The 20,122-nt window shown below is 40.0% G+C and overlaps 1 protein-coding gene across 5 annotated transcripts; it reads right to left on the bottom strand.

Annotated features, from left to right (window-relative positions):
• Positions 1-31: 31 nt before the first annotated feature.
• On the bottom strand, positions 32-20,114 carry RTN4IP1 (reticulon 4 interacting protein 1). Of its 5 annotated transcripts, XM_031611253.2 has the most exons (10): positions 19,793-20,114; positions 19,138-19,289; positions 18,739-18,807; positions 18,370-18,494; positions 13,817-13,865; positions 12,067-12,203; positions 10,218-10,401; positions 8,805-8,897; positions 367-500; positions 140-272 (listed from the first exon to the last, which is right to left on the bottom strand). In XM_031611253.2, exons 1-9 carry the CDS (start codon positions 20,034-20,036, stop codon positions 402-404), a joined length of 1,152 nt encoding a protein of 383 aa, XP_031467113.2. In that variant the 5' UTR covers positions 20,037-20,114; the 3' UTR covers positions 140-272; positions 367-401. The 5 variants fall into 5 exon arrangements, with proteins under 5 accessions (XP_031467112.2, XP_089992052.1, XP_089992054.1 ...); XM_031611252.2 differs by lacking the exon at positions 367-500 and having other exon boundaries at positions 32-272; positions 19,793-20,113; XM_090135927.1 differs by lacking the exons at positions 140-272; positions 367-500 and adding an exon at positions 543-1,151 and having other exon boundaries at positions 19,793-20,113.
• Positions 20,115-20,122: the final 8 nt, after the last annotated feature.

The raw sequence follows: 20,122 nt of genomic DNA, 5'->3' as shown, positions 1-20,122 counted from the left end.
AACCAAAGAGGCTATTCTAAAACAAAACAACTTTTTAAATGATTCATTTTTTAATTGCTTTGTAAGGAGAAACAGATGCTACATACCAGTTCAGGTTCAAGTGTCATTTACCAGCTAAGCATGTGACTGAAGGCACAACAATGATTAGAATTGCTTTATTTTTTATTAATGACATCAATCACTGTTTTTCCACGTGCATGTCCTTCTTCTAGTTTCAGAAAGGCCTTTGGAACTTCAGAAAAGGGGAAGACTTCTTGGATAACTGGCTGAACCTGCAGAATAAAGCATCACTGCATTAGGAATAAAATGACATTGTTTTAGCACCTTCACACTGTTTAAGGAAAGGAGAAGGATTTTTAATAGTACTTAAGGCAGAAGTTGCTCAGTGCAGTCACCACCTTTTAACTTCTTTTCAGGGACTGTTCTGCAGGCAGGAGAAGGGTTTTTGCTTTCTCCCCACGTTTTGAAATATTTTTAATAGCACAGCTCAGAACCCTAGCCTAGGAAAAAAAAAAAATAAAGCATGGTGCAAAGCTTTAACCTCCCATGTATCTATATGGTTTTCTTGTTAAACCAAGAACCTTCCAAGAGTTGCAGTGTTTTAAGATATTTTTGAATCTAGTATCTTCAAAGGACCTGGCTACAAATGAAGTACAAAGAGAAAGTACACTGTTGCTGAATCATTTGGATACACTTGAAAACTCAGCCCTGTGTCTTCATGCTGGCATAGATCATGAAGCCTGGCTAGCATCCACTGCTATTCTGGCATTAATTTTGTAGAGTAGCCTTCTGGATTGTTTTAGAGCAATCACTAATAATGAAGGTGAAGACTACCAATTCACTGTGCCCACCTATGATTAAGGAGCCAGAAAACCCCACCAGCACTTTCTTTAGCTATTGCAGTATGCCACCAGAGGGAGAAGAAATCCCACCTGTTTCTGAAAATTATTTTTTACCATGTTCTGAATCACCCTTCCAGAGGCAACAGTAAGCTCTGTCTACACAACTGCTGCCAGAGCACCCATCCTGAGGCAGGGCTCTTACCTTATATCCCCTCCTATCAGGCCAGTACACACTCTTCCTTTGCTGAACTGATCCTGCTCATCATCTTAGCAGTGGACATAAGCAACAGATGAGTGTGCAGCCAGCTCCTTCAGTAATAGAAATTTTAAGAATCAAAGATCCAAACGTTCTTCTTACTGCACTAGAAAATATCCTTCTTACTTATATCACTGAAAAATATTTTCAAGCCTTTTCCCTGCAGGTACCATCAGGCACACTTATCTTGCTTAGCACTTCTAGAACTGGTAATGGCCTTCTCAGCAGGACATGTGCTTTGCCAGGAAAGGAAATGAGACAAGTGTGTCAATCAGAGTAGTGCCTTCTTTCAGAAACTTTCTTTTACCAGAAGGTGGAGTAGCTGCTGCTCAGAACACAGCGCTACCAAGGAAAGGTCTCTCACAACACACGTTTCCCAAGCTGGGTTCTAGGCATCCAGCACCCTCCCCAGCAGCACAATTGCAACCCAGAAGTTGTCTACGCACACATAAACATGCTCTTCTCATTTATCTTTATTACCTTCAAGTCCAATTATTGCACTAGAGTAACTACTTCTTTTTTTGTTTTAACAGTAGTTTAAGACAACAATAACCAAACTATTATACTGCTATCTTAATTTTGTTTCTAAGGTTCTCTATTATGTTGATGCATGCCTAGCAGAAATGTCACATGGCAGAAAAGTAGGAAGGAGCGAATCCCTTCAAAGATAAAGAACTTGCAGCCAGTTCCTACAGAAAGCAATTGTGCCAATAAATTCACTAAGTGCCTTCAGTCTGCCAGGCTGCAGGGCAGGAGGCTGGGTAATGCCTTTCCCTTGTTTAATCACAGCGATCTCTGCAGCCACACCCCAAAGCAAAGGCAGGAGTAGAAAGCAACAAAAGGGACAGAAAGATGCTGTTTAACACTGCTGCTCAACCAGGAAATAGATGTGGGTCATAACTAAGTTCAAGTGAAAATCATGTTTAATACAGAATGAAAACATCATCTTGAGCATTGGCAGTCGGGGACACAGCCTCAAAACCACTTGCATGGGATGCCTGTGGGTAAAGTGAGCATCAGAGTAAACTGCAGCTGCCGTGACAATCAGCAAGAGGAATGTGCTGCTCTTCAGTCACTGTTCTAAAGATCAACCCTTGCTTTCATAGCAGAAGCCTTCAAAAAAAAAAAAAAAGAACACCAACAATCCAGTAACTCTGGTGATCCAAGCACACGTGCAGCGCTTGTACAAGCAATTACTGTTAATGGCAGCAGAGATGTGCTTCAGTTCAGAAAAATAAGAGTAAGGAAACACATGGACACAGCTGACCCTCATTGGGCAAGGGGCTGGGAGGAGGGAAAGAGATCACAGGAAGGATGCAGTTCAGCCATGTGGCATTGCGAAGCACAGGGGTGCCGGGAGTTTGCTTCAGACACATGCAGTAATTGTGCAAGAAGAAAAACACTTTCAACATTCTGCTACCTGCAGTCCTGTACTGTGGGTTGCAGCTTACAGCCCTGACGGAAGTCCCCCTTAGGTGAAGTTCAAAGCATCACGTGTGAAAAAGCATCACACAGGGATTCAGAGGAACCCCAAGTTTAGCCCACAGTTCAAAACACCATAAGCACTGCAAGCACCAAGCACTGAAAGCCCATCTGCTACATTGATGTAACCTCTAGTTCCATTTAAACGCCGGCTTTAGGCAATGCTATAGAGAGACATGAATACTGAATTGATGATCCTGACAATCTAGAGCATTAAACATTTTATCTGGCTGGCTGCTCAGCCCCATTGTTTGAATAACCCCGAAAGGGCTGACCATGTCACAGCACAGTGATTCACTCAGCCTTTACCATAATCCACTGACTAAGATAAAATTTCTTCCTGTGAACAGACAAACAAGCAGGGATGTGTCTGCTATTTGTTGAATGTGTGATAAAAAAAAAAAAATGGAGATTAACTGGATAATACAAACACTGCCTATTTACAGCCACACATCAGTTCTTTGCCAGAGGACACCTATTTGTTCAGGGAAAAGGGATTAAACTAAAGTCTGAGAGAGAAAGGATTATACACACCTGCACTGAAATGTTTCCCTGAAAACAGACTGGGGCTGAAAGGTGTTTTCCTCCTCTCCATTCTCTCTGATGTAGAACATATTAGAAATGAATCTAGGTTTCTTAAAATGAACTTGGTGTTTCAAAAAATAAAAGAGTCACAGTTGATGCTGATTAGGGCTGTCCTACACAGGAGCAGCATTGCACCCCATCCCACTCCAGTCTCACTCCAGACACAGCAGAGCCTGTCAGGAACCAATTCCTGTTAGTTTGTAGCTGCTTCCTGCCACTGGAGAGACAGCGCTACAGCCTACCAAACCTCAGAGATCCACAGAGCAACCTTAGCTCAACAACAAAAAGAAAAGTTTTCTCACGCCAAGAGCAATGACACTGCATTGGCTCTTCCCCAGGCTCGTGAAGGGTGGCTGTGCACACACCACAGGGCAGTCCAGCTTTGCAGAGCCTCCCTCCCAGCTGCCATCTCCTCATCCATGAGAATTATGTCTTGGCTGTGATTCTGGGCATGGCTCGTGTGCATGCTCTGCACAGGGCACTCCCATGTGCACAGAGAGAGTTGTGATGTGTTCCATCAGTCCTCAGAATCCTCAAATGCTTTCTTTAATGGAAAAGACCACTGCACCATTTAGGCTTACCTGAGCTGGAAGGTAAAGGACATGACCACAATGCCTAGATGCAGTGTAGGAGCCAACACACAAATGCAGCACTTGATGCTCTGCTTTGGCCTTCAGTGAGTATCCCTTCATTGTCAATGAGAGACTTGAACAGAACTCATAGCCTGCATCCCATAATTAAACATGCAGTTATCTGCTCAATACTTCATTGTCATCTCATGGAAAAAAAATGCCTACTCCCATGGTCCTTTTACAAACAATTGTGTTACCAGACACTCTTTGTTAGTTTGTCAAGCCAAGAAGCATTCTTTAATATCAAGCATGTAACAGCAGCTCACAGTAACTCATAAGTATTAAATACAATTATTAAAATGCTAGAAGATAAATCCCAATTAAGCAGGCTATGGTTCAGAGTAGAAGAGGTGTAAAAATCTCATGTTCCTTAATTGGTCTTGGCAGCAGCTTCTACAGAACACAATAAGGAGCCATAAGAAACTGGAACAAGCCCAGAGGGACAGCATGTGCCAGGCTAGCCCAAGTTTAAATCAGTAAAAGCAAGGAAGATCCTGGGTTTGGTTACTACTGAACTGTGCTGAAAAATTGTTAAGTAAAGCAAAATGCAATTCTGCCTTCAAGAATTCCCTAGCAGTTATGTTCATGGCAGCAGTTCTACTGTTTTTGCTGTTTATTATACTGATCTGGGGCAACACGACCATATCAACAAGACAGAACAGACTTTACTACAGTTGTACAAAACATCTGAAAGCATATTACGTGTTCTACAAATAGCATAAAAATATCTTTGTCTGATCTGCATCATCTTCTGTCTCAGCAAACTCAACTCTCAACAGGCAAGAGCTGTCTTCTTGATCCTACAGTTCACTGTTGTGCTGGATGTAGTTCCTGGCTTTGCTAGGAGACCAGTAGTAACTCGCTACAGAATGTGCAATCATATCAGGCTCAGACAGCAGCACATTTGATTAAATACCAGATATCTGCTGAAAGTTTTCCAGACCTCATTATGGTTGATGTGAGCTCTCATGTTCAAATGCTATTTCTCCATTTCCCAAGATTTCTTTTAGTCTTTTTCAGACATTTTATGACATAACCAGAGAGCTTTCATAAAGAGCCTTATCGCTTGTAGGAAGAGGTGCAGCTGCCTTTTAATAAAAAATCACTATATTTTTGTTGGCCATATTTAAATGAAGATAGGGGTTCCTTCTTGAAGAGACGGAAGGACTGATTAGTCTTTGGCATCCCCTCCTTGATTAATATTTCTGGGCTCTAACCAACCAACCTGGCAAGCAAAAGCACTGCAACAACAACAAAATAATCTAAATTAATGGAAAAGGTACAAGCTTTGCAGTTTAGCACACAGGGAAGGATGGTCATTGGAATGAGCTTGTACAGCTCTGCACAGGAAGAAGTGCAGTGGGGCCAAAGAACAGTGAGCATCCCATCCTTCAATCTGATAAAGCAGACCACTAAATCCAACACAACTTCTGTCTGCAGCAACACGTACACATGACACAGCACAAAAGTTACACAAGTTACAGACATGCAATTGCTTTTCTTATGTGTATCTGTGCTGTAACTTTTATCTAGAAAGGAAACGATACAAAGAATGCCCTATGCAGTTCTCTTTCTGAGACTCTACTGCTTCCTTTAACCTTACTTCTCTAAAATCAATCTTTGCCCATCTACTGCAACTTTGCTTTGAGAATAGTATTAAGCCACCAAAATACTACACACATACACCTACACTGTATTTAGAAGACACTTTAACTAAAATGAAATTTTCAGATTTCTGTAGGGTTGTACATTAACCCTCACCCTGTTATGGTCCAGCAAGAGCATACAACATTTTTAGCACTTCCCCTTACTACCCTAATGAGTCTCTTGAGCCAGCCTTCCTCCACCAGGCGCCATAAAAGGCAAAGTAAGTGCTCAATTGTAACTACAGAAATTTGTAGAAAAACTATATGAGGTCAATAAATTAACAAGTTAAGCAAAAAAATAAAATAAAATTCAAGACTATCAATGTAAAACCCTCAACACTAACAACAGATACATCAAACTAATTCCTAAAAAGCTGTTTCATGACAAAGCTGCCAGCAGAGACCAGTGATGATGTTTCAGCAACCAGTATGCCAGAAAATCTATGTTCTGAACCAAGGACTTTATTGATTTCAGTTGTCTTTAACTGAGAACCTTGTAATTCAAAATGAATGCTCTGCCATGGAAGAGATCCCTTGCTTCTGACACACACTTCGTCTATTGATTTGGCAGAGCCTACATTAAGCCAACCCTCACTGGCTTGTAATTAACTGACTAAGTTGAACCCACAACAGGGACATCCCAGCAGTTTATAAAGTAGCAAGTATTTTGAAAGTTTGATAAGGAAATGCTCAGCTTTCTCTGTGCCCATCACAACCACAGCAGCCTCCCAGCTCACCAGTCTCACAGCAGGCTGTTGGCAAGACGTTCTGCTGCAAGGCAGAGAAAACAGCTCATAAGCTGAAAATGATTTTATGATCCCCAGAACAGAGCTGATGCACAAGTGAATTACAAAGAGGATATTATTTCCCTTCTTTGCCCAACCAGTTTATCAAATTCTTTCCTTCTTCTCCCTGTTAAAAAAGACTGCTAAAAGAGCTCATCCTCATAGCTGACATTTTGCAAATCTCTATTCCTTGTTGCAAAGGTCACGTGTGTGAAAACCAAGCATCTTTTAATAAAATAGCCTTTGTGCTTGTTCATCCACTAAAGGATGGGGACTCCTTTTGCTTTCACAGAGGAAGATGATGGAACACAACAGAATTAAAGAACTGTGTTGGTGCAGAAGAACTACAGAAAAACAACCTGTCATATGGATCTGATCTGTATGCTCTTCAAAGCTTAACTTACTATAGCATCGCCTCTTTTTAATTTCCTTCATTTAAATCCACCTTCAAAATTTATGCTATCCTAAAAAATGCCCCTTTTTCAGTAGCTCTCCTATTCATATGTCACGCAATCCCAAGGTGTTTGTAACAGAAGAAAGGACAATTCACTGAAATCTCAGAATAACCAAAACTGCAACAGTCCAATGTGTTCACTCAAAACTAAGTTCAACCACACAAGCTCACTTTACTACCATCCTCTAGCCTTCTTCCTGCACTTCAGTAGCCCTTTTTGTCCCTAAAATTCTCATTTATTACACTCCAACTAAAACACAAACATTTGTTGGAGGCAGTATACCATAATTTACCATAATACATCTCTTTCTTCCCCTTTTTCCAAATACCTCCCTTCTGAATGGATGATCTGTCCATTTAAGGAAACGCTCATGTCTTAACAAAACTCAGTCTTACTAACAGCTGCATATCTGGGACCACATCTGGGACATACAAGACTGTTGACAACACCAGTGTTGGCAATATTTCACAAAGTAGAACACAATACTGATAGGATGACGACAATGCAGATATACAGTGTGTCATTATGACCTGGTCTTGTCGATACAGAATTAAAAGGAAAAAAACAACAAGCAAACATCTTTATCCTCACTATCATCTTACAACAAAAAGTACATTGGGATATTCATGTACGTATGACGTACATTTTAAAAGGCATTACAACTCAGCTGTCCATATTATTAGACAGATGAATACTGATTAAGCCCCATCTCTATTGCATAAACAGGCATTTTTTTAAAGGTTTTCATGAGCATATTCTGCATTTCTGTTTTGCATACAAGGTAGGAGCAGAACACAAAACAAGTTGTGACCAGCTAAGGATCAGGACAAACAGTAAGAACAAAGGCAAGGACGTATCTGTTTCTTAGCCGATTGTAATTCAGTTGTACGATTGGATGAACTCACAGGATGAGAAGCATCTTCCAGGGTTTTTTTATCTAGACTGTAAAATAATGCATAGAGCACTGCACACAGTGCAATGTGGAGTGGTGCAAAACCAACAAGGATTGCCATTCACCACAGCTTATTTGCTTCTATAACCTTTGTTAATGAGTAGATAACTTTTTAGGAAACAGACTGCATCAGCAGCACCCCATTCACAACACAGGAGTGGCTGAATTTAGGGAGATTCTTATTCTGAGCAGCAGCATTGAAAAAGCAAATATAAGCAAGCAGATACTGTGATACAAGCTTTTAGAACATAAAGCATAAAGAATAAAGGCAATCCAAACTCAATAGTCCTTGAGAGCGCTAGATTGTTCTAAGTATGCACAAATTTTGAGAGCAAGATGGTCTGGCAGCTCACTTACCAGAATGATGAGCTGCCAGGGCATACTCCTCTACCTAGGCACCATGCAAAAAGATGCATGCAACTGTTCGTATTCTGTGCTCTGAATATGTTAACAACATGAAGTTCCCCAGAAGAGAACATGCCAGGACATACTGCACCACATATCCAATACACAAACTGGTTGACCTCTCAAGCTCACATGCATTTTGTAATAAGTTCATGAGCCTGAAAAGATCTGGTACTCTGAGATTCCCCAAAAGCTTATGAACACTCACAAGATTTCAGGTCATTGTACTGAATCATCACAATTATACTCTGAAGCACTGAAATAATTAGACACCGGTCAGCCAACACAGATCACTCATGGTCTATGATTAGCTGAATATTCTTGTTCTGTGCACATGACATGCAGAACTTCTGTTCACCTGTGCCAGGGGATTTGCACATGCAGACATACATGCAGCCATGTTCATTCTGACCAAATGAACCAAACAAGGCCTCTAAAAGCTTATCATTTTCAACAGCAGAATTTACACTAAATAATTCCTGCTAGCAAAGAACCAAATCACTGGGCACTTTTTCCTCTTATTACATTTGAGATTTTTAAAAGGAGTAGGATGAAGAGGGAGAAAGAAAAACAGCCTTAAGCATTATGAATACCTAAACTCAATGCCAAAGGCAGAAGTTAGAAATCAGAGCAAATCAGTTGTTAACTTGTCTTCTCTGCTGTGACTTGGAACAATGTATTACTTAATTGAGAATTGAGCCATTTTTTGAGTCAAAGAAGCATCTCTTTCAGCACAAAAACCTAAATAGCCATTGCTGACATACCTTTCCTGAGTCAACTAGTTGTGCAATTTCATCCAAACTTGGTCCACTTGGCATAAAGAAGGCCCACCGATAATGGACTCCTTTCAAGAGATGCTGCAAGAAAGATCACAAATATATTTTTTAAATAACGAGAGAAAACTGAAATGGGAACTGAAAGTAAGGACAGAAGCATCAGAGAAACAATGTAATGGAAAAATACGGACATTATTTGCTAGTGTCTAAAAAAGAAAAAGTTATCTAAGCACGCAGATTAAATGCACAGACAGGGATGCTGTATTACCACAATAGGATCAGGGTGAATTTTGTGCCCAGCTGCAAAAGTCAGCTAGTTGAACAAAACAACCACCTTGTCTCTGCAGCTGGAAATAGCATTATTTCTTATGTAAGAGAGAAATGGCGCTATATGTTTATACACATTCACAAAGAGGGTGAAATAAATCTACCAATATGACATTTAGAACTTTCCACCTCAGTGTCAGTGATTAAATTTTCCACCATCATATCTGCCAAAGTCGTCACCATCTGATGACAGATGGCAGCTCACACAAAAAGCATTCCAGGAAGATCACACAAACAAGTCAAGAGCGCCTTCTTTGAGAAAGCTGTTATAGGCATAAGTCTTCATCTGCCAAAACCAGCCAACTTTTAATGTGTGCCATACAATGCTCTTCATCGTGAAAACATGCAAACTGAGAAATCATACTATGTGGCTTCTTTCCAGGCTTTTGTTTTTGAGATTTCCTTTGAAAACATTGTTACTGGACCTTGAATCTCACTCAGCCTCATCACAGAAATACCATGGAAACAACTTGAAAAGCAGTCACTTGGATAGTAAGTACGCATGTTGAGAGAAGAACAAATTCTAAAAAGCCTCACTGGGAGAATGCTTTAAACTAGAAAAATCAGTATCACCATCCAGCCACACAAACATGGAAGAGATGAAAGACTTTTTAGCCACTCTCAGTCACTTTTATTACTCTGTGATGCTGGTATAGGATGAAGAAAATCAGTAAGTGTTTTGAGAGAAACCCTGGCCAGCCTAAGGCAAGTAGTAAAACCACCCGTACTTCAACAAGGCAGGGATTTCTTCTGTTTGCTATAAAGTGCTAGCTGACAGCAAGACTCCCTAGGAGGCCACATGGAAAAGGCAACACACAATAAGGCATCAAGACTACAAAGCACCCTAGACTACAACATATGTATATATGAGGACAATGCTGGTTTTTGTTGGTTTTGTTTTTTTGGTGCAAGACAGAAGGAGACAGAATCAAAATGCATCTGAAGTATACTTAATGATGCGTGAGGAAAATGAGAAAGATGTCTCCAGATGAACTGCACGACTAGTGCCTAAGCCACAAAGGAAGCCATGAGGGTATAGCACAACATTCAAGAATATGGGATTTTGTCAAATACCTTCATGGTTTTGGAGCCTATCGTGACTCCAGTTCGCAGCATGCCATCAGCCACTCCAAGTTTGTCCATGTTGATCAAGAAAGGTGTCACTAAGGTAACGTATGTTGCTCCCGACCATTTCTTCAAGAGATCTAGTGCCCACTTCTCAGTGGATCCACCAACATTATCTAGGATGAAATCAAATCTGGAGACGTGTAAAGAACAGGCTCAAAGTCATGATACAGGGAAAATAATCATAAATGAACTAATATATGAAACTGTTGTAGTTCACATTTCTACCTGTCACTGCAGTACATTAAAATAATCCACCTGCAAGACAGCAGCAAGCAAACCCTATGACTTCAACTAAATCCCAGCTTTATTATAGGAAGGAAGTTAAAGTTACAGGTTATTGTCCATTCACTGCATAGCAGATAGAGGCTGTTTCAATAATTAAATGGCCCCTAACTCCAAAAAGCAGACTCTCCGATGCACAATAAGATTCTCTATTTGCTTGAAGTCTTCTAGAGCTTTCTCTCTTCATCCCTCCAACTGAAATTACTGAAACATTTTTCAGGCCTGGTCCTACCATTCAACAAAATGTTATGTATGTCTGAAGTCTGGTCTGGACTCCTGCCCTGACTAGGAACATCTTCTGTTCATGCTGTATTCACATGGAAGCTAGTTCCAGTGGTCAAAGTTACATAAACAAATTATTGACATTTTATCTCTACTGACAGCATCTTCTCTCTACATCTCCCTTCTTGAAGCAGATCTTCAAAGAAAAGGGTCTAAAATCATTTATTCACATTATGGTTATATACAACCGCTGGCAACAAGCCACACTTTCAGCATTTGTTCTTATTATCCCAGCACATGAACCTGTAAGGGCTGAATGTGGCAACTGGGAGTGACTGTACCTATTCTGTTAGATACACAGCTCATTCTCATCTGTACATTTTCAGCGATCTCCTTAGGAACAGATGCACTATAGATTATGGAAATAAATAATTGATCATATAAATGCATATATCTCATCTAGCAAATCCACAAATAAAAAGAAAAATACGTAAATAAATGGAAAATTTCTTATCTCTAGAAAGAGTTTTCCTGACCGTCTTCCAAGGGTGTGATTTCATGTTATAGTTGAGTTAATCTAAAAGCTGTCAACAAAACAGGAATTAATGCAATGAAAACTAATGGTCCAGAAAAAAACAACTCACTATGGAGTCTGAAGAGTCAATACAATTGAAAAGAGAAGGGCTATAGGATCCTTCCTCTCAGTATACACAAGTGATGGGCTTAACTACATCACAAAACTTATTCATATAAAGGTTCACAGCTCCTAAAAATGGCTGTTTGCTAGAATGGATGTTTAGCACTTTTCACTCCCAGCTATGTTGCACAGTGCCTACAGGAGTGGAGGCAAGTCATAAAATTGCTTCCTGACATAATTCTTCCCTGCAGAAGGTAGGTTTTTCTATTTAGGAACCTCACAGAGGATTCCTGAGACTTGTTTTGATTTATTCATGCCTTTTTAAGCACTCCCAGATCATACAATGGAAGCTGACAAACCTGATCAAATCATGGCCATTAGAAGCACATGAAAATGTGAGCTTGTCTCCATAAACCCAATTAACTGGTTTAATCTTACAATGAAATCTGTGCTTGCAAAACTCACTTGGCAAATAATGTTCAAAAAAAGGGCAAGGATGAATTTGCTTTAGGAAATAAGGCTTTGGAAGTGGGAAGAAAAAGGAAAAAGGAAAAGGAAAAGAGGGAGTCCTGACAGACTGCAGCCCAGAATCAAAAGGCAGAAGAACTGATGGCCAACCCCTTCATCTGAGTATTAAGCAATGCAAACACATACGAGGGTAAGGTTTTAAGCTGCTGTTCCAAATTTCCAGATTTGTAATCAATCACATCATCTGCTCCAAGCTTTTTCATCAGTGTGCTAGCATCGTGGGAACAAACTGCTGTCACATGAGCACCCCAGGCCTTCACTAGCTAGAAACAGGAGAAGAGAAAAAAAGAAAAAAGGAGGTAAAGGTTTAAAATCTAGTGAGAAATACTTAAAAAGAAAAAAAATATCATTATTATATTAAACAAGGTAACGTATCACATATCAAACAATGGTTAGAACTTACTGATATTTAAGGCAAATGGTAGAGGATTGAGTTGGGGTGGCTGAAGGAGGATTTTTCATGCAATTTGCAAATACCAGCTCTCAGGATAAATAAGACTTCAAATAAAATACTCAGTTTGTTTTCTGAATCTGGTAATTGAGACTATTCATTTTTAAACCTAACAATCTATAAAACTGTCAGCAGATCAACCACTGCAGGGATTTAATTTTATCTGCCTACCTGCTCATTAAGTATTCCATACCTCTATCTTGCTGTAAATAAAGTACTAATAATGAGAAAAAGTAATCTCTGATTTATCTCAAGGAGCAGGTCAGGTTAGCTCTTCTGCTTCAGAACTTAAAGCAAAGAAAAGGATTTCTGCTAGTTATTCATCTCTTCTGTAAATCTCATTCAAAAGATTCACACTAATTTTGTTTTTAATTGACTCTGGATTAATTAATAATTAATCATAAGATTAATTAGGTAAAAATCACAACTAGTAGATGGTTGGATAGCCTTTCCCACTGATCTAACTTATCCACCTGTTTTACCATGGATCAGGCAAACAGTGTACCACTAAAACTCTCCTGAGAGCTTCTTAAAACCATTATGTTTATGGTCCTGTAACACAGAACATAATGATGCAATCACTCAAGATATATTTTTTTTTAGATTCTCAAGAAAATGCTATTTCTACAGAAGGTGACACCAGTTAGAATAAAAATCCCTGAATTAAATGAGAGCATACAAGGAGGATGTTCCACAATTAAAGATATTCAGTAGAAGACTGGTCAGCTAAAGACTGTTGACTCTCATAAGGTTAGGGCAACTGGAAAGAAGGAATGCAAGAAGGCAACAAGGCAAAAACAATGATGGAATGTTAATGTAAGCCACTATGCTTTCCCTAGACTGCTCATGAAAGCCTCATGCCTCCAGTATCACTGTCCACCCACAACAGTTATAATTGCTACCATTTTACAGACGATCACAATTGCAATCATCTACACACTCCATCATTTTTCTACTCATATGCCAAGTTCTTTTCATATTTATGGAGCAGAGATGACTGAAAGAGAATGAGAACAAGTGACAAATTTCAAGTTTTGCAAATTAAGAGATTTTGAATGCCCCCCTCCCTGAAGGGCTCAAGGCCAGGCTGGATGGGCTTTGAGCAACGTGGTCTAGAAGGAGGCGTCCTTGCCTATAGCAGGGAGGTAGAATGATCTTAAAGGTCCCTTCCAACCCAGTCCATCCTATGATTCTATGAATCCTGCACTTAATGTGCTCTATTAGTAACTACACTCCCTATCCCATTATTTTAAAGCCCTCTTCTTCCTACTAACACAATGTAACAAAACAGAATGGAGCAAGTCCCAAAACTTCTGGAGCTCTGACAGCTCAATGGGTGGCTTCATATTTCAGTCCCTCAACTCCCTTCCTTTCTTTGTACTGAACAGTCTGAAGATGCACCCTGGGCATGCTGTGTTATATTACCTGTACAGCAAATGTGCCAACTCCTCCAGAAGCTCCTAATATTAACACTCTGTAAGAGAAAATGAACATTTATTGAATAGATCTTCAAACAAACAGTATAGCAACTATTTATTCTTATATATCTCCAACACCAAATCACTATAAGCAAAACACTTATTTGTCATCGAGTATTACTTTATGGTTAACTCTTCAGATACCTAATAATATGATTTAACACAGCTCTCATCCTGCTTCCTGTGCCAAGAGCATTATCTCATTGCAGCCATATTGACTTCCTCATATGTGCTTTCCACTAATTCCAGGCAGTGGAGCTGTCAACATTTATCACGACAAAAAGATAATCCTGTCTCTGTCCACACTTTCCCAAATTTAATTGCTTAGTTTGGAACAAAGTCAGTAAGAATCTTTCTGTCTCCCAGACTCTGCTGTCACTTTTCCTAAAGCAAAAATTAGATCTTGCTAACATTTTCCACAAATTGCTGCTATCTAGCAGAAGTAGTTCAGTGTCACATTACTTAGAGAGACCAAGGACTTGAGAATATATGGAACATAATTTTCCAGTATCACTGAACATTTATCTAAAAGACAAACAACAGTGTTGCAGCCTCACTATACAAGTTCTATTAAACTATCTGAAGAAAACAGCAGAATTGTACTAGTTCAGTGCATCTCAGCAACACCCTGTAAAATGCCCACTTCTTGAAATTAGTAAACCACTAAGAAAACAAAGATGCATATCACTAAATTATTATCAAATGAGAGTTCATTTTAATTGAACCCATTGTCCTAAATTTCATACAAATGAATGCAATCTCAAAGGTGTGAAAATTTTAAAGCTACAGCAGCCTAATCAAAAATTACACCTAAGTATTTTTATTAATTAGCTAAACTTCAAATAGGGAATCAGTAATAAAGCCTTGCAAGCAAAGCTACAAATGGTGTTTCAACTTTGGACTCATTTACTAATTCTAGAACAAAAGTTACATCCAAGATGAAGTCTTGGCATAGGGCTATGGAGAATCATGTTTCCCAGAACTTCTGTTTGCCAGAAAAGTTTCAGCATTTTCAAAAGCTGGTGATGTTCCTGTTTTACATCTCACCATGCTGGATGCTGAGGGAAATGGCTTTTACAATGCAAAATTGCACTAGACAATCTAGAGTATCAGTTGACAAAAATTCTTTGAAGTAACCTAAGAGTCCTGGCTTTGGTCACAGTATCCATTCTAAAATGGATACTCCTTTGAAACTCATCAGATTCTATTCCCTATTTCACTCATCTAAACTTGTAGAGTTCAGATGAAGAATTTGAAACCACAATGCCTGCTGCTTTGAAACCTGCCAAAATGTACTTATGCTCAGAACCATGCTTCTAACAACAGATGTCTGAAGCAACATTTATATTCAGATCTGATTATCCTTGAAAAGTCTCAGGGATACCATGCTCAAGATACTGGGTTTAGCTCATCTTTATCGCTACAAGAGACAGCTACCCTTAACTCCTTCCAAGATGCCCCCCCCCCCCCCCAAAAAAAACAAACACACCCTGTCAAACTGTCTTTCCAATTTTACTCCTTGCCTAAAGGGCATTTCCTCCATTGCAGAATTTGAAGAAAGCTGTAACTTCAAGATGTGCATTTTGCTCAAGGACTGATGCAACACGTTCAACTGTGGGGAGCTGCTTGGCTATGGCTTCAATAAACATGCTCACTATTCCCAAAGTAGAAGTAAGGTCCAGATTTATTTTATTTCTATGTTACCTGGGCTATTTCTAACCAAAACTTTAAATTATTAGAACTTCATACACACTGACCTTAAGAAAGCTCTGATTTCACAGAATCACAGAATGGCCAGGATTGGAAGGGACCTCAAAGATCATGAATCTCCAACCCCTCTGCCACATGCAGGGCCACTAACCTCCCCATTTAACACTAGACCAGGCTGCCAAGTGACTCACACCACAAAGCAAGTCACCACCCTCACACACACTGCACAGCACTTGCCCTGGGCTGTGTGCATGCTGCTGTGGCCATCACACACCTGCATGCATGCTTTCAACACAGAAATCCTTGTATAATCAGGAGGCATGTGTGCCACAGCTCAGCAGCTCAGCATTTTGTACAGTGCTGAAGACAGGGCACACTGCTTGGTGTAACTTAAGGATGTGGGAAAGCGTTTGACAGTGTAAGAGCTGTTAAAAAATAAAGCCAAATTTCATTTGATTATGCCAACAAAACGTCCCTAAACATTTATTCTTGCAGCAAGGAGTGTGACCCTATCGAAAATTATTGCAACCTATACTCACTTTGAAATTCTCATCAGATAAAATGATGAAATAACACACACTCTGAAGAAAAAACCTGGGTTACTGTATCATTTCAATTTTCATTACAAACATGTAAACCAGGAGTGTAATTTTAACAACCCCCCATAGCATAATCCTAATGTACCTCTTCCCAGTAAACTCCAACATAAAGATGTTTACCCTGCATTTAGATAAAGACCCTCATTCCTTATCAACATAAAAGCTTTCAAGGCCTTCCCAAATGGTCATGTTTTAACATGCTTTTTGTGAATACAGCAAGGAAGGTTTATCAGCTTCTGTTGAACAACCATATTCCCTTTCTACTGAAGCAGGAGCCTCACCCACAAGGAGTTCATCAGGTTATTATCCAGAAAGAACTTGAAAACCACAGAGTCATTCTTGACATTCTGGACAACAAGCAATTCATTTTTACCTTGTGCAAGAACACTGATGTAAATTACAATGATTTAGGATAAAAGCTGTGGCAAAATGACTAGAGCTGCAGTGAAGCAGGAGACACCACAAACAATGTGAGCATACTTCAGGTAACCCATAAAAACAAAGTTGGGAAAAGTGCAGCAGATTGTCCCATCAGATCAGGGTACAGGGAACACACTGTGGGACTGACAGCAAGTACCTGTGGTTAGCCCACCCTTCCACCTTAGAGAGGCAAAGAAAACAATACACACCAGTAGAAACACTTGTTGTTTCTATGCCTTAATACTGCAATAAAGTACCAGTGAAGGAGTTTTCCTCAAGGAATACAGGTACTTTTTCAAAATAAGACACACTTTCATACACCCTCCTAAATAGCTATTTACACACACCTACAGGAGACAAAAAGGCCAATGTAAAAAACTCATGCAGGCAACTTCTTACTAACACATTCAATTATTATGAGAAATTAAGAAGCATGAGGTAAGTTGTTGCCTCACAAGATCACTGCTTTGAATTTTTATTTTTTCAGTGCCAGAACAATTACATACTTGTTAGGAACCTAAAAGTAAATGTTATATGTGAAGAGGTGTTGTAACTGCAGTTTGCATTTCATTTTTAACAATCTAAACACTTACTTGAAGATTGGCAAGATACTATACTCTAAATAAGGTTAGCCCATCAACAGATTTCTAGGTTAATTCTATTTACATATGAAAGTTAAGATAACAAAAAATAATCTAAATACTTAAGAAAGAAAAAAAAAAGATGGTACATTCAGAATGTTATCACTAGCTGGAAGTTAATTTCAAAGATGTCTTTGAAATTATTTCAGATTTTGCAATTTGTTTCCCCAGAACATTATATTTAGAGCAAACAATGAATTTGTATTTTTGTGATGAAATTTACCATGACACATAAAAAACCAATCTCTCAATTACTTTCTAAAGAGGTGGGTGAAGAATTTCAGTAAATCTGGTATCCTTTGCTATGTGTTGCATTACAACAGTACACATCCCAGACAGGAGGAGGTCAGGTACCTAGATTCCTATTGCCCAATTATTCTTTTATGAAAAACTTTTGAGATAGCATCATAGCTTTAGTACCTATTTACACATCTCCTTATGAGGCAAAAAATCTGCTCCAGTCTTTCAAAGTATTTATCCTCTCCTGACCTTCACCTGCCATTGTCAGACTAACAAGCTGACAAAGCCAATTTTTTTCTGTTTGGCTGCTAGTCTTGCCTGTTTTCCCCTCCTCTTCTACCTTCCTGGCCTTATGAAATGAGTTCTGTCCTACTGGTCAAATGAGACCCAGTCATTTTTTTCCAAAAAGCTGGCAAACCAGCCTGCCCTAAATTGTTCCTGCATACAGGAGTGAATCTCAGTGAAACACACCTCTGTGATTGAGAAGACCTTTTGTGAGCTGATGAGAGAATATTATATCTGGGCAGCTGTCTTGCAAGCAGAAAGGCAGTCCCAATAAATTCTTAAAGATCCAATCCTTAAATTATCCATATAGTCACACGGAGTACACATACATTAGACTCTTTTTATATAGTCACTCTATAAAGGAAGAGAGGCAGTGCCAGCAAGTGGCCTTAAGACATAAGTTAGGCTGAATCTCACTCTGAAATAGCCTCTTCCTTAGCAGCTGCACAGACTGAACCTGGCATCTTCAGGCCAGCTGATCTTTGTGAATGCCACGGCATAACAGCCTTCAGCACTGCTAAACATGTCTTACAAGCTGCTGATCAGCATAAAAAAGAAACACTGTATTTTAGCACCAGCACTGGGTAAGTAACTAAGTTACTTACCTTTTCCCGCTGCAATTACTTTGGTTCAGTCCTCCAACATTGTTAATTGCAGACCACGCTGTGAGACCTACATACGGTAAGGAGGCAGCTTCTACGTGACTGAGACATTTTGGCTTAAAAGATACCTGAAATAAAATCAGTCTTATCTAAATCACACAGTGGATCCTATGTGATACTGAAAAATTTAAATCAGCTTTACTGAATTGCAAATAGTCTGTTGCATATTTTCAATTATGCCTAGCAGGAGTGTTGATCAAGTCAAATATCATGAAATGGACAGCTATTCAGGCATCAAAGGAAAAAAAAGAGGAGAACATCAGTATTTACAATTTTGTTTCTCATCTGTTATCCACATTTTTGCAGGTTTACCTCATTTGCACTAGCTACCACAAACTCTGAGAGAGTGCCTTGTTTCCACGGAGGAATTGCTCCCCATACCTAAAAACAAACAGAAAACAACTACCAATTTCTGTGTGCAATATTATACCCACGTGGAAAAGTTACATTCAGGACGGAAATCCTATTTCAATTTGCCAAAAATTCAAAATCAAAAGAGAAATTAACTTGCAGTCACAAATTACGGAAAAGTGTTTATCAGAGAAAAAATGTAGCAAAGACAGTGTTCTAAAAAGGTACTGCAAGACAGTCCAGATTCAGAGTGCAACAAGGTAAGAACTTTCTTACTAGGGAAAGGCAGCTGAATAGCTCATGGTATAGTTTAACTACGTGCTTTTAGGAAAAAAGAAAAGACCAGATTAGTGGTATCACCTCATCTCCAGGTTTGAAATAAGACACACTCAGTCCACATTCCATGATAACACCTGAGACATCTCGACCGAGTGTTAGTGGGAATTCAGTGTCCATGCTCTTGATTTTCAGGGGATCCCGCTTCATATTTAATGCAGTTGCACCGTAACCACCTAGAAAACATGCAATCAGCCATTACCTTGGTGGGATTTAATCCATTAACTGGATAATTCCATTTAGAAAGAATCGTCTGAAAACAATGCCCCATTTTCAGCACATTCTGCATTTCTCTTAGAATTTAAATACGCACAAAATCTGCAGTACTTGGGGATTTTACGAGTGATAAGGAAATCTTAATTACAGCTTTCTCACCCACCCCCAACAAAGAGCACGCAGGATACAAATCACCACATAACAATTCAACAAATCGTTGCTGTGATTTAATTAGACCACATAAAACGGCTCTTTATTATAAAAAGTTTACTACGCAGCAACGCTGGCAGAAATCCTAAGAGTTCTGCTGTACGTGCTCCATTTCCGACATCACACAAGTAGGAATCCAAAGGAACAGGTAAACGTGTGCGATTATGGGACACCGCACACCTAATAACAGCCCGCCATCTCACACCCCGCCTCTCAGAAGCGCCGTTAGGGCCGCTGGTGCCCCGCCACTTACTTCTCATGCTAAGGTCTATGGGGTTCAAGCTGGCGGCGTGCACCTTAACAATGACCTCGTTGGGGTACTGTATGGCGGGGAACACCATGTCCTGGGTGAAGCGCAGCACCTCGTTGCGGCCGTACCGGTCGATGACCCACGAGGGCATGGCGGACCGCGCCCTCGGAGAGACGCGGAGGCCGCGCACCGGAGGCCGCTGCCCGCCCCGCCGCGCCGCACAGCGCAGCGCTCTCCGCGCCAGCATGGCCGGGAGCGGACCCCGCCGCCACCGCGTCCCGCTCTCCGTCCCCGCCGGGCGTCTCGCAGATCCTCAGCGCCCCTTCGGTGCCC

This window comes from Phasianus colchicus, chromosome 2, assembly GCF_987193195.1.
Source record: "Phasianus colchicus chromosome 2, bPhaCol1.hap1.1, whole genome shotgun sequence".
Taxonomy (NCBI): Eukaryota; Metazoa; Chordata; class Aves; order Galliformes; family Phasianidae; genus Phasianus; species Phasianus colchicus.
The sequence above is the reverse complement of the archived record's forward strand: the minus strand, read 5'-3'. Positions and strand labels throughout refer to the sequence as shown.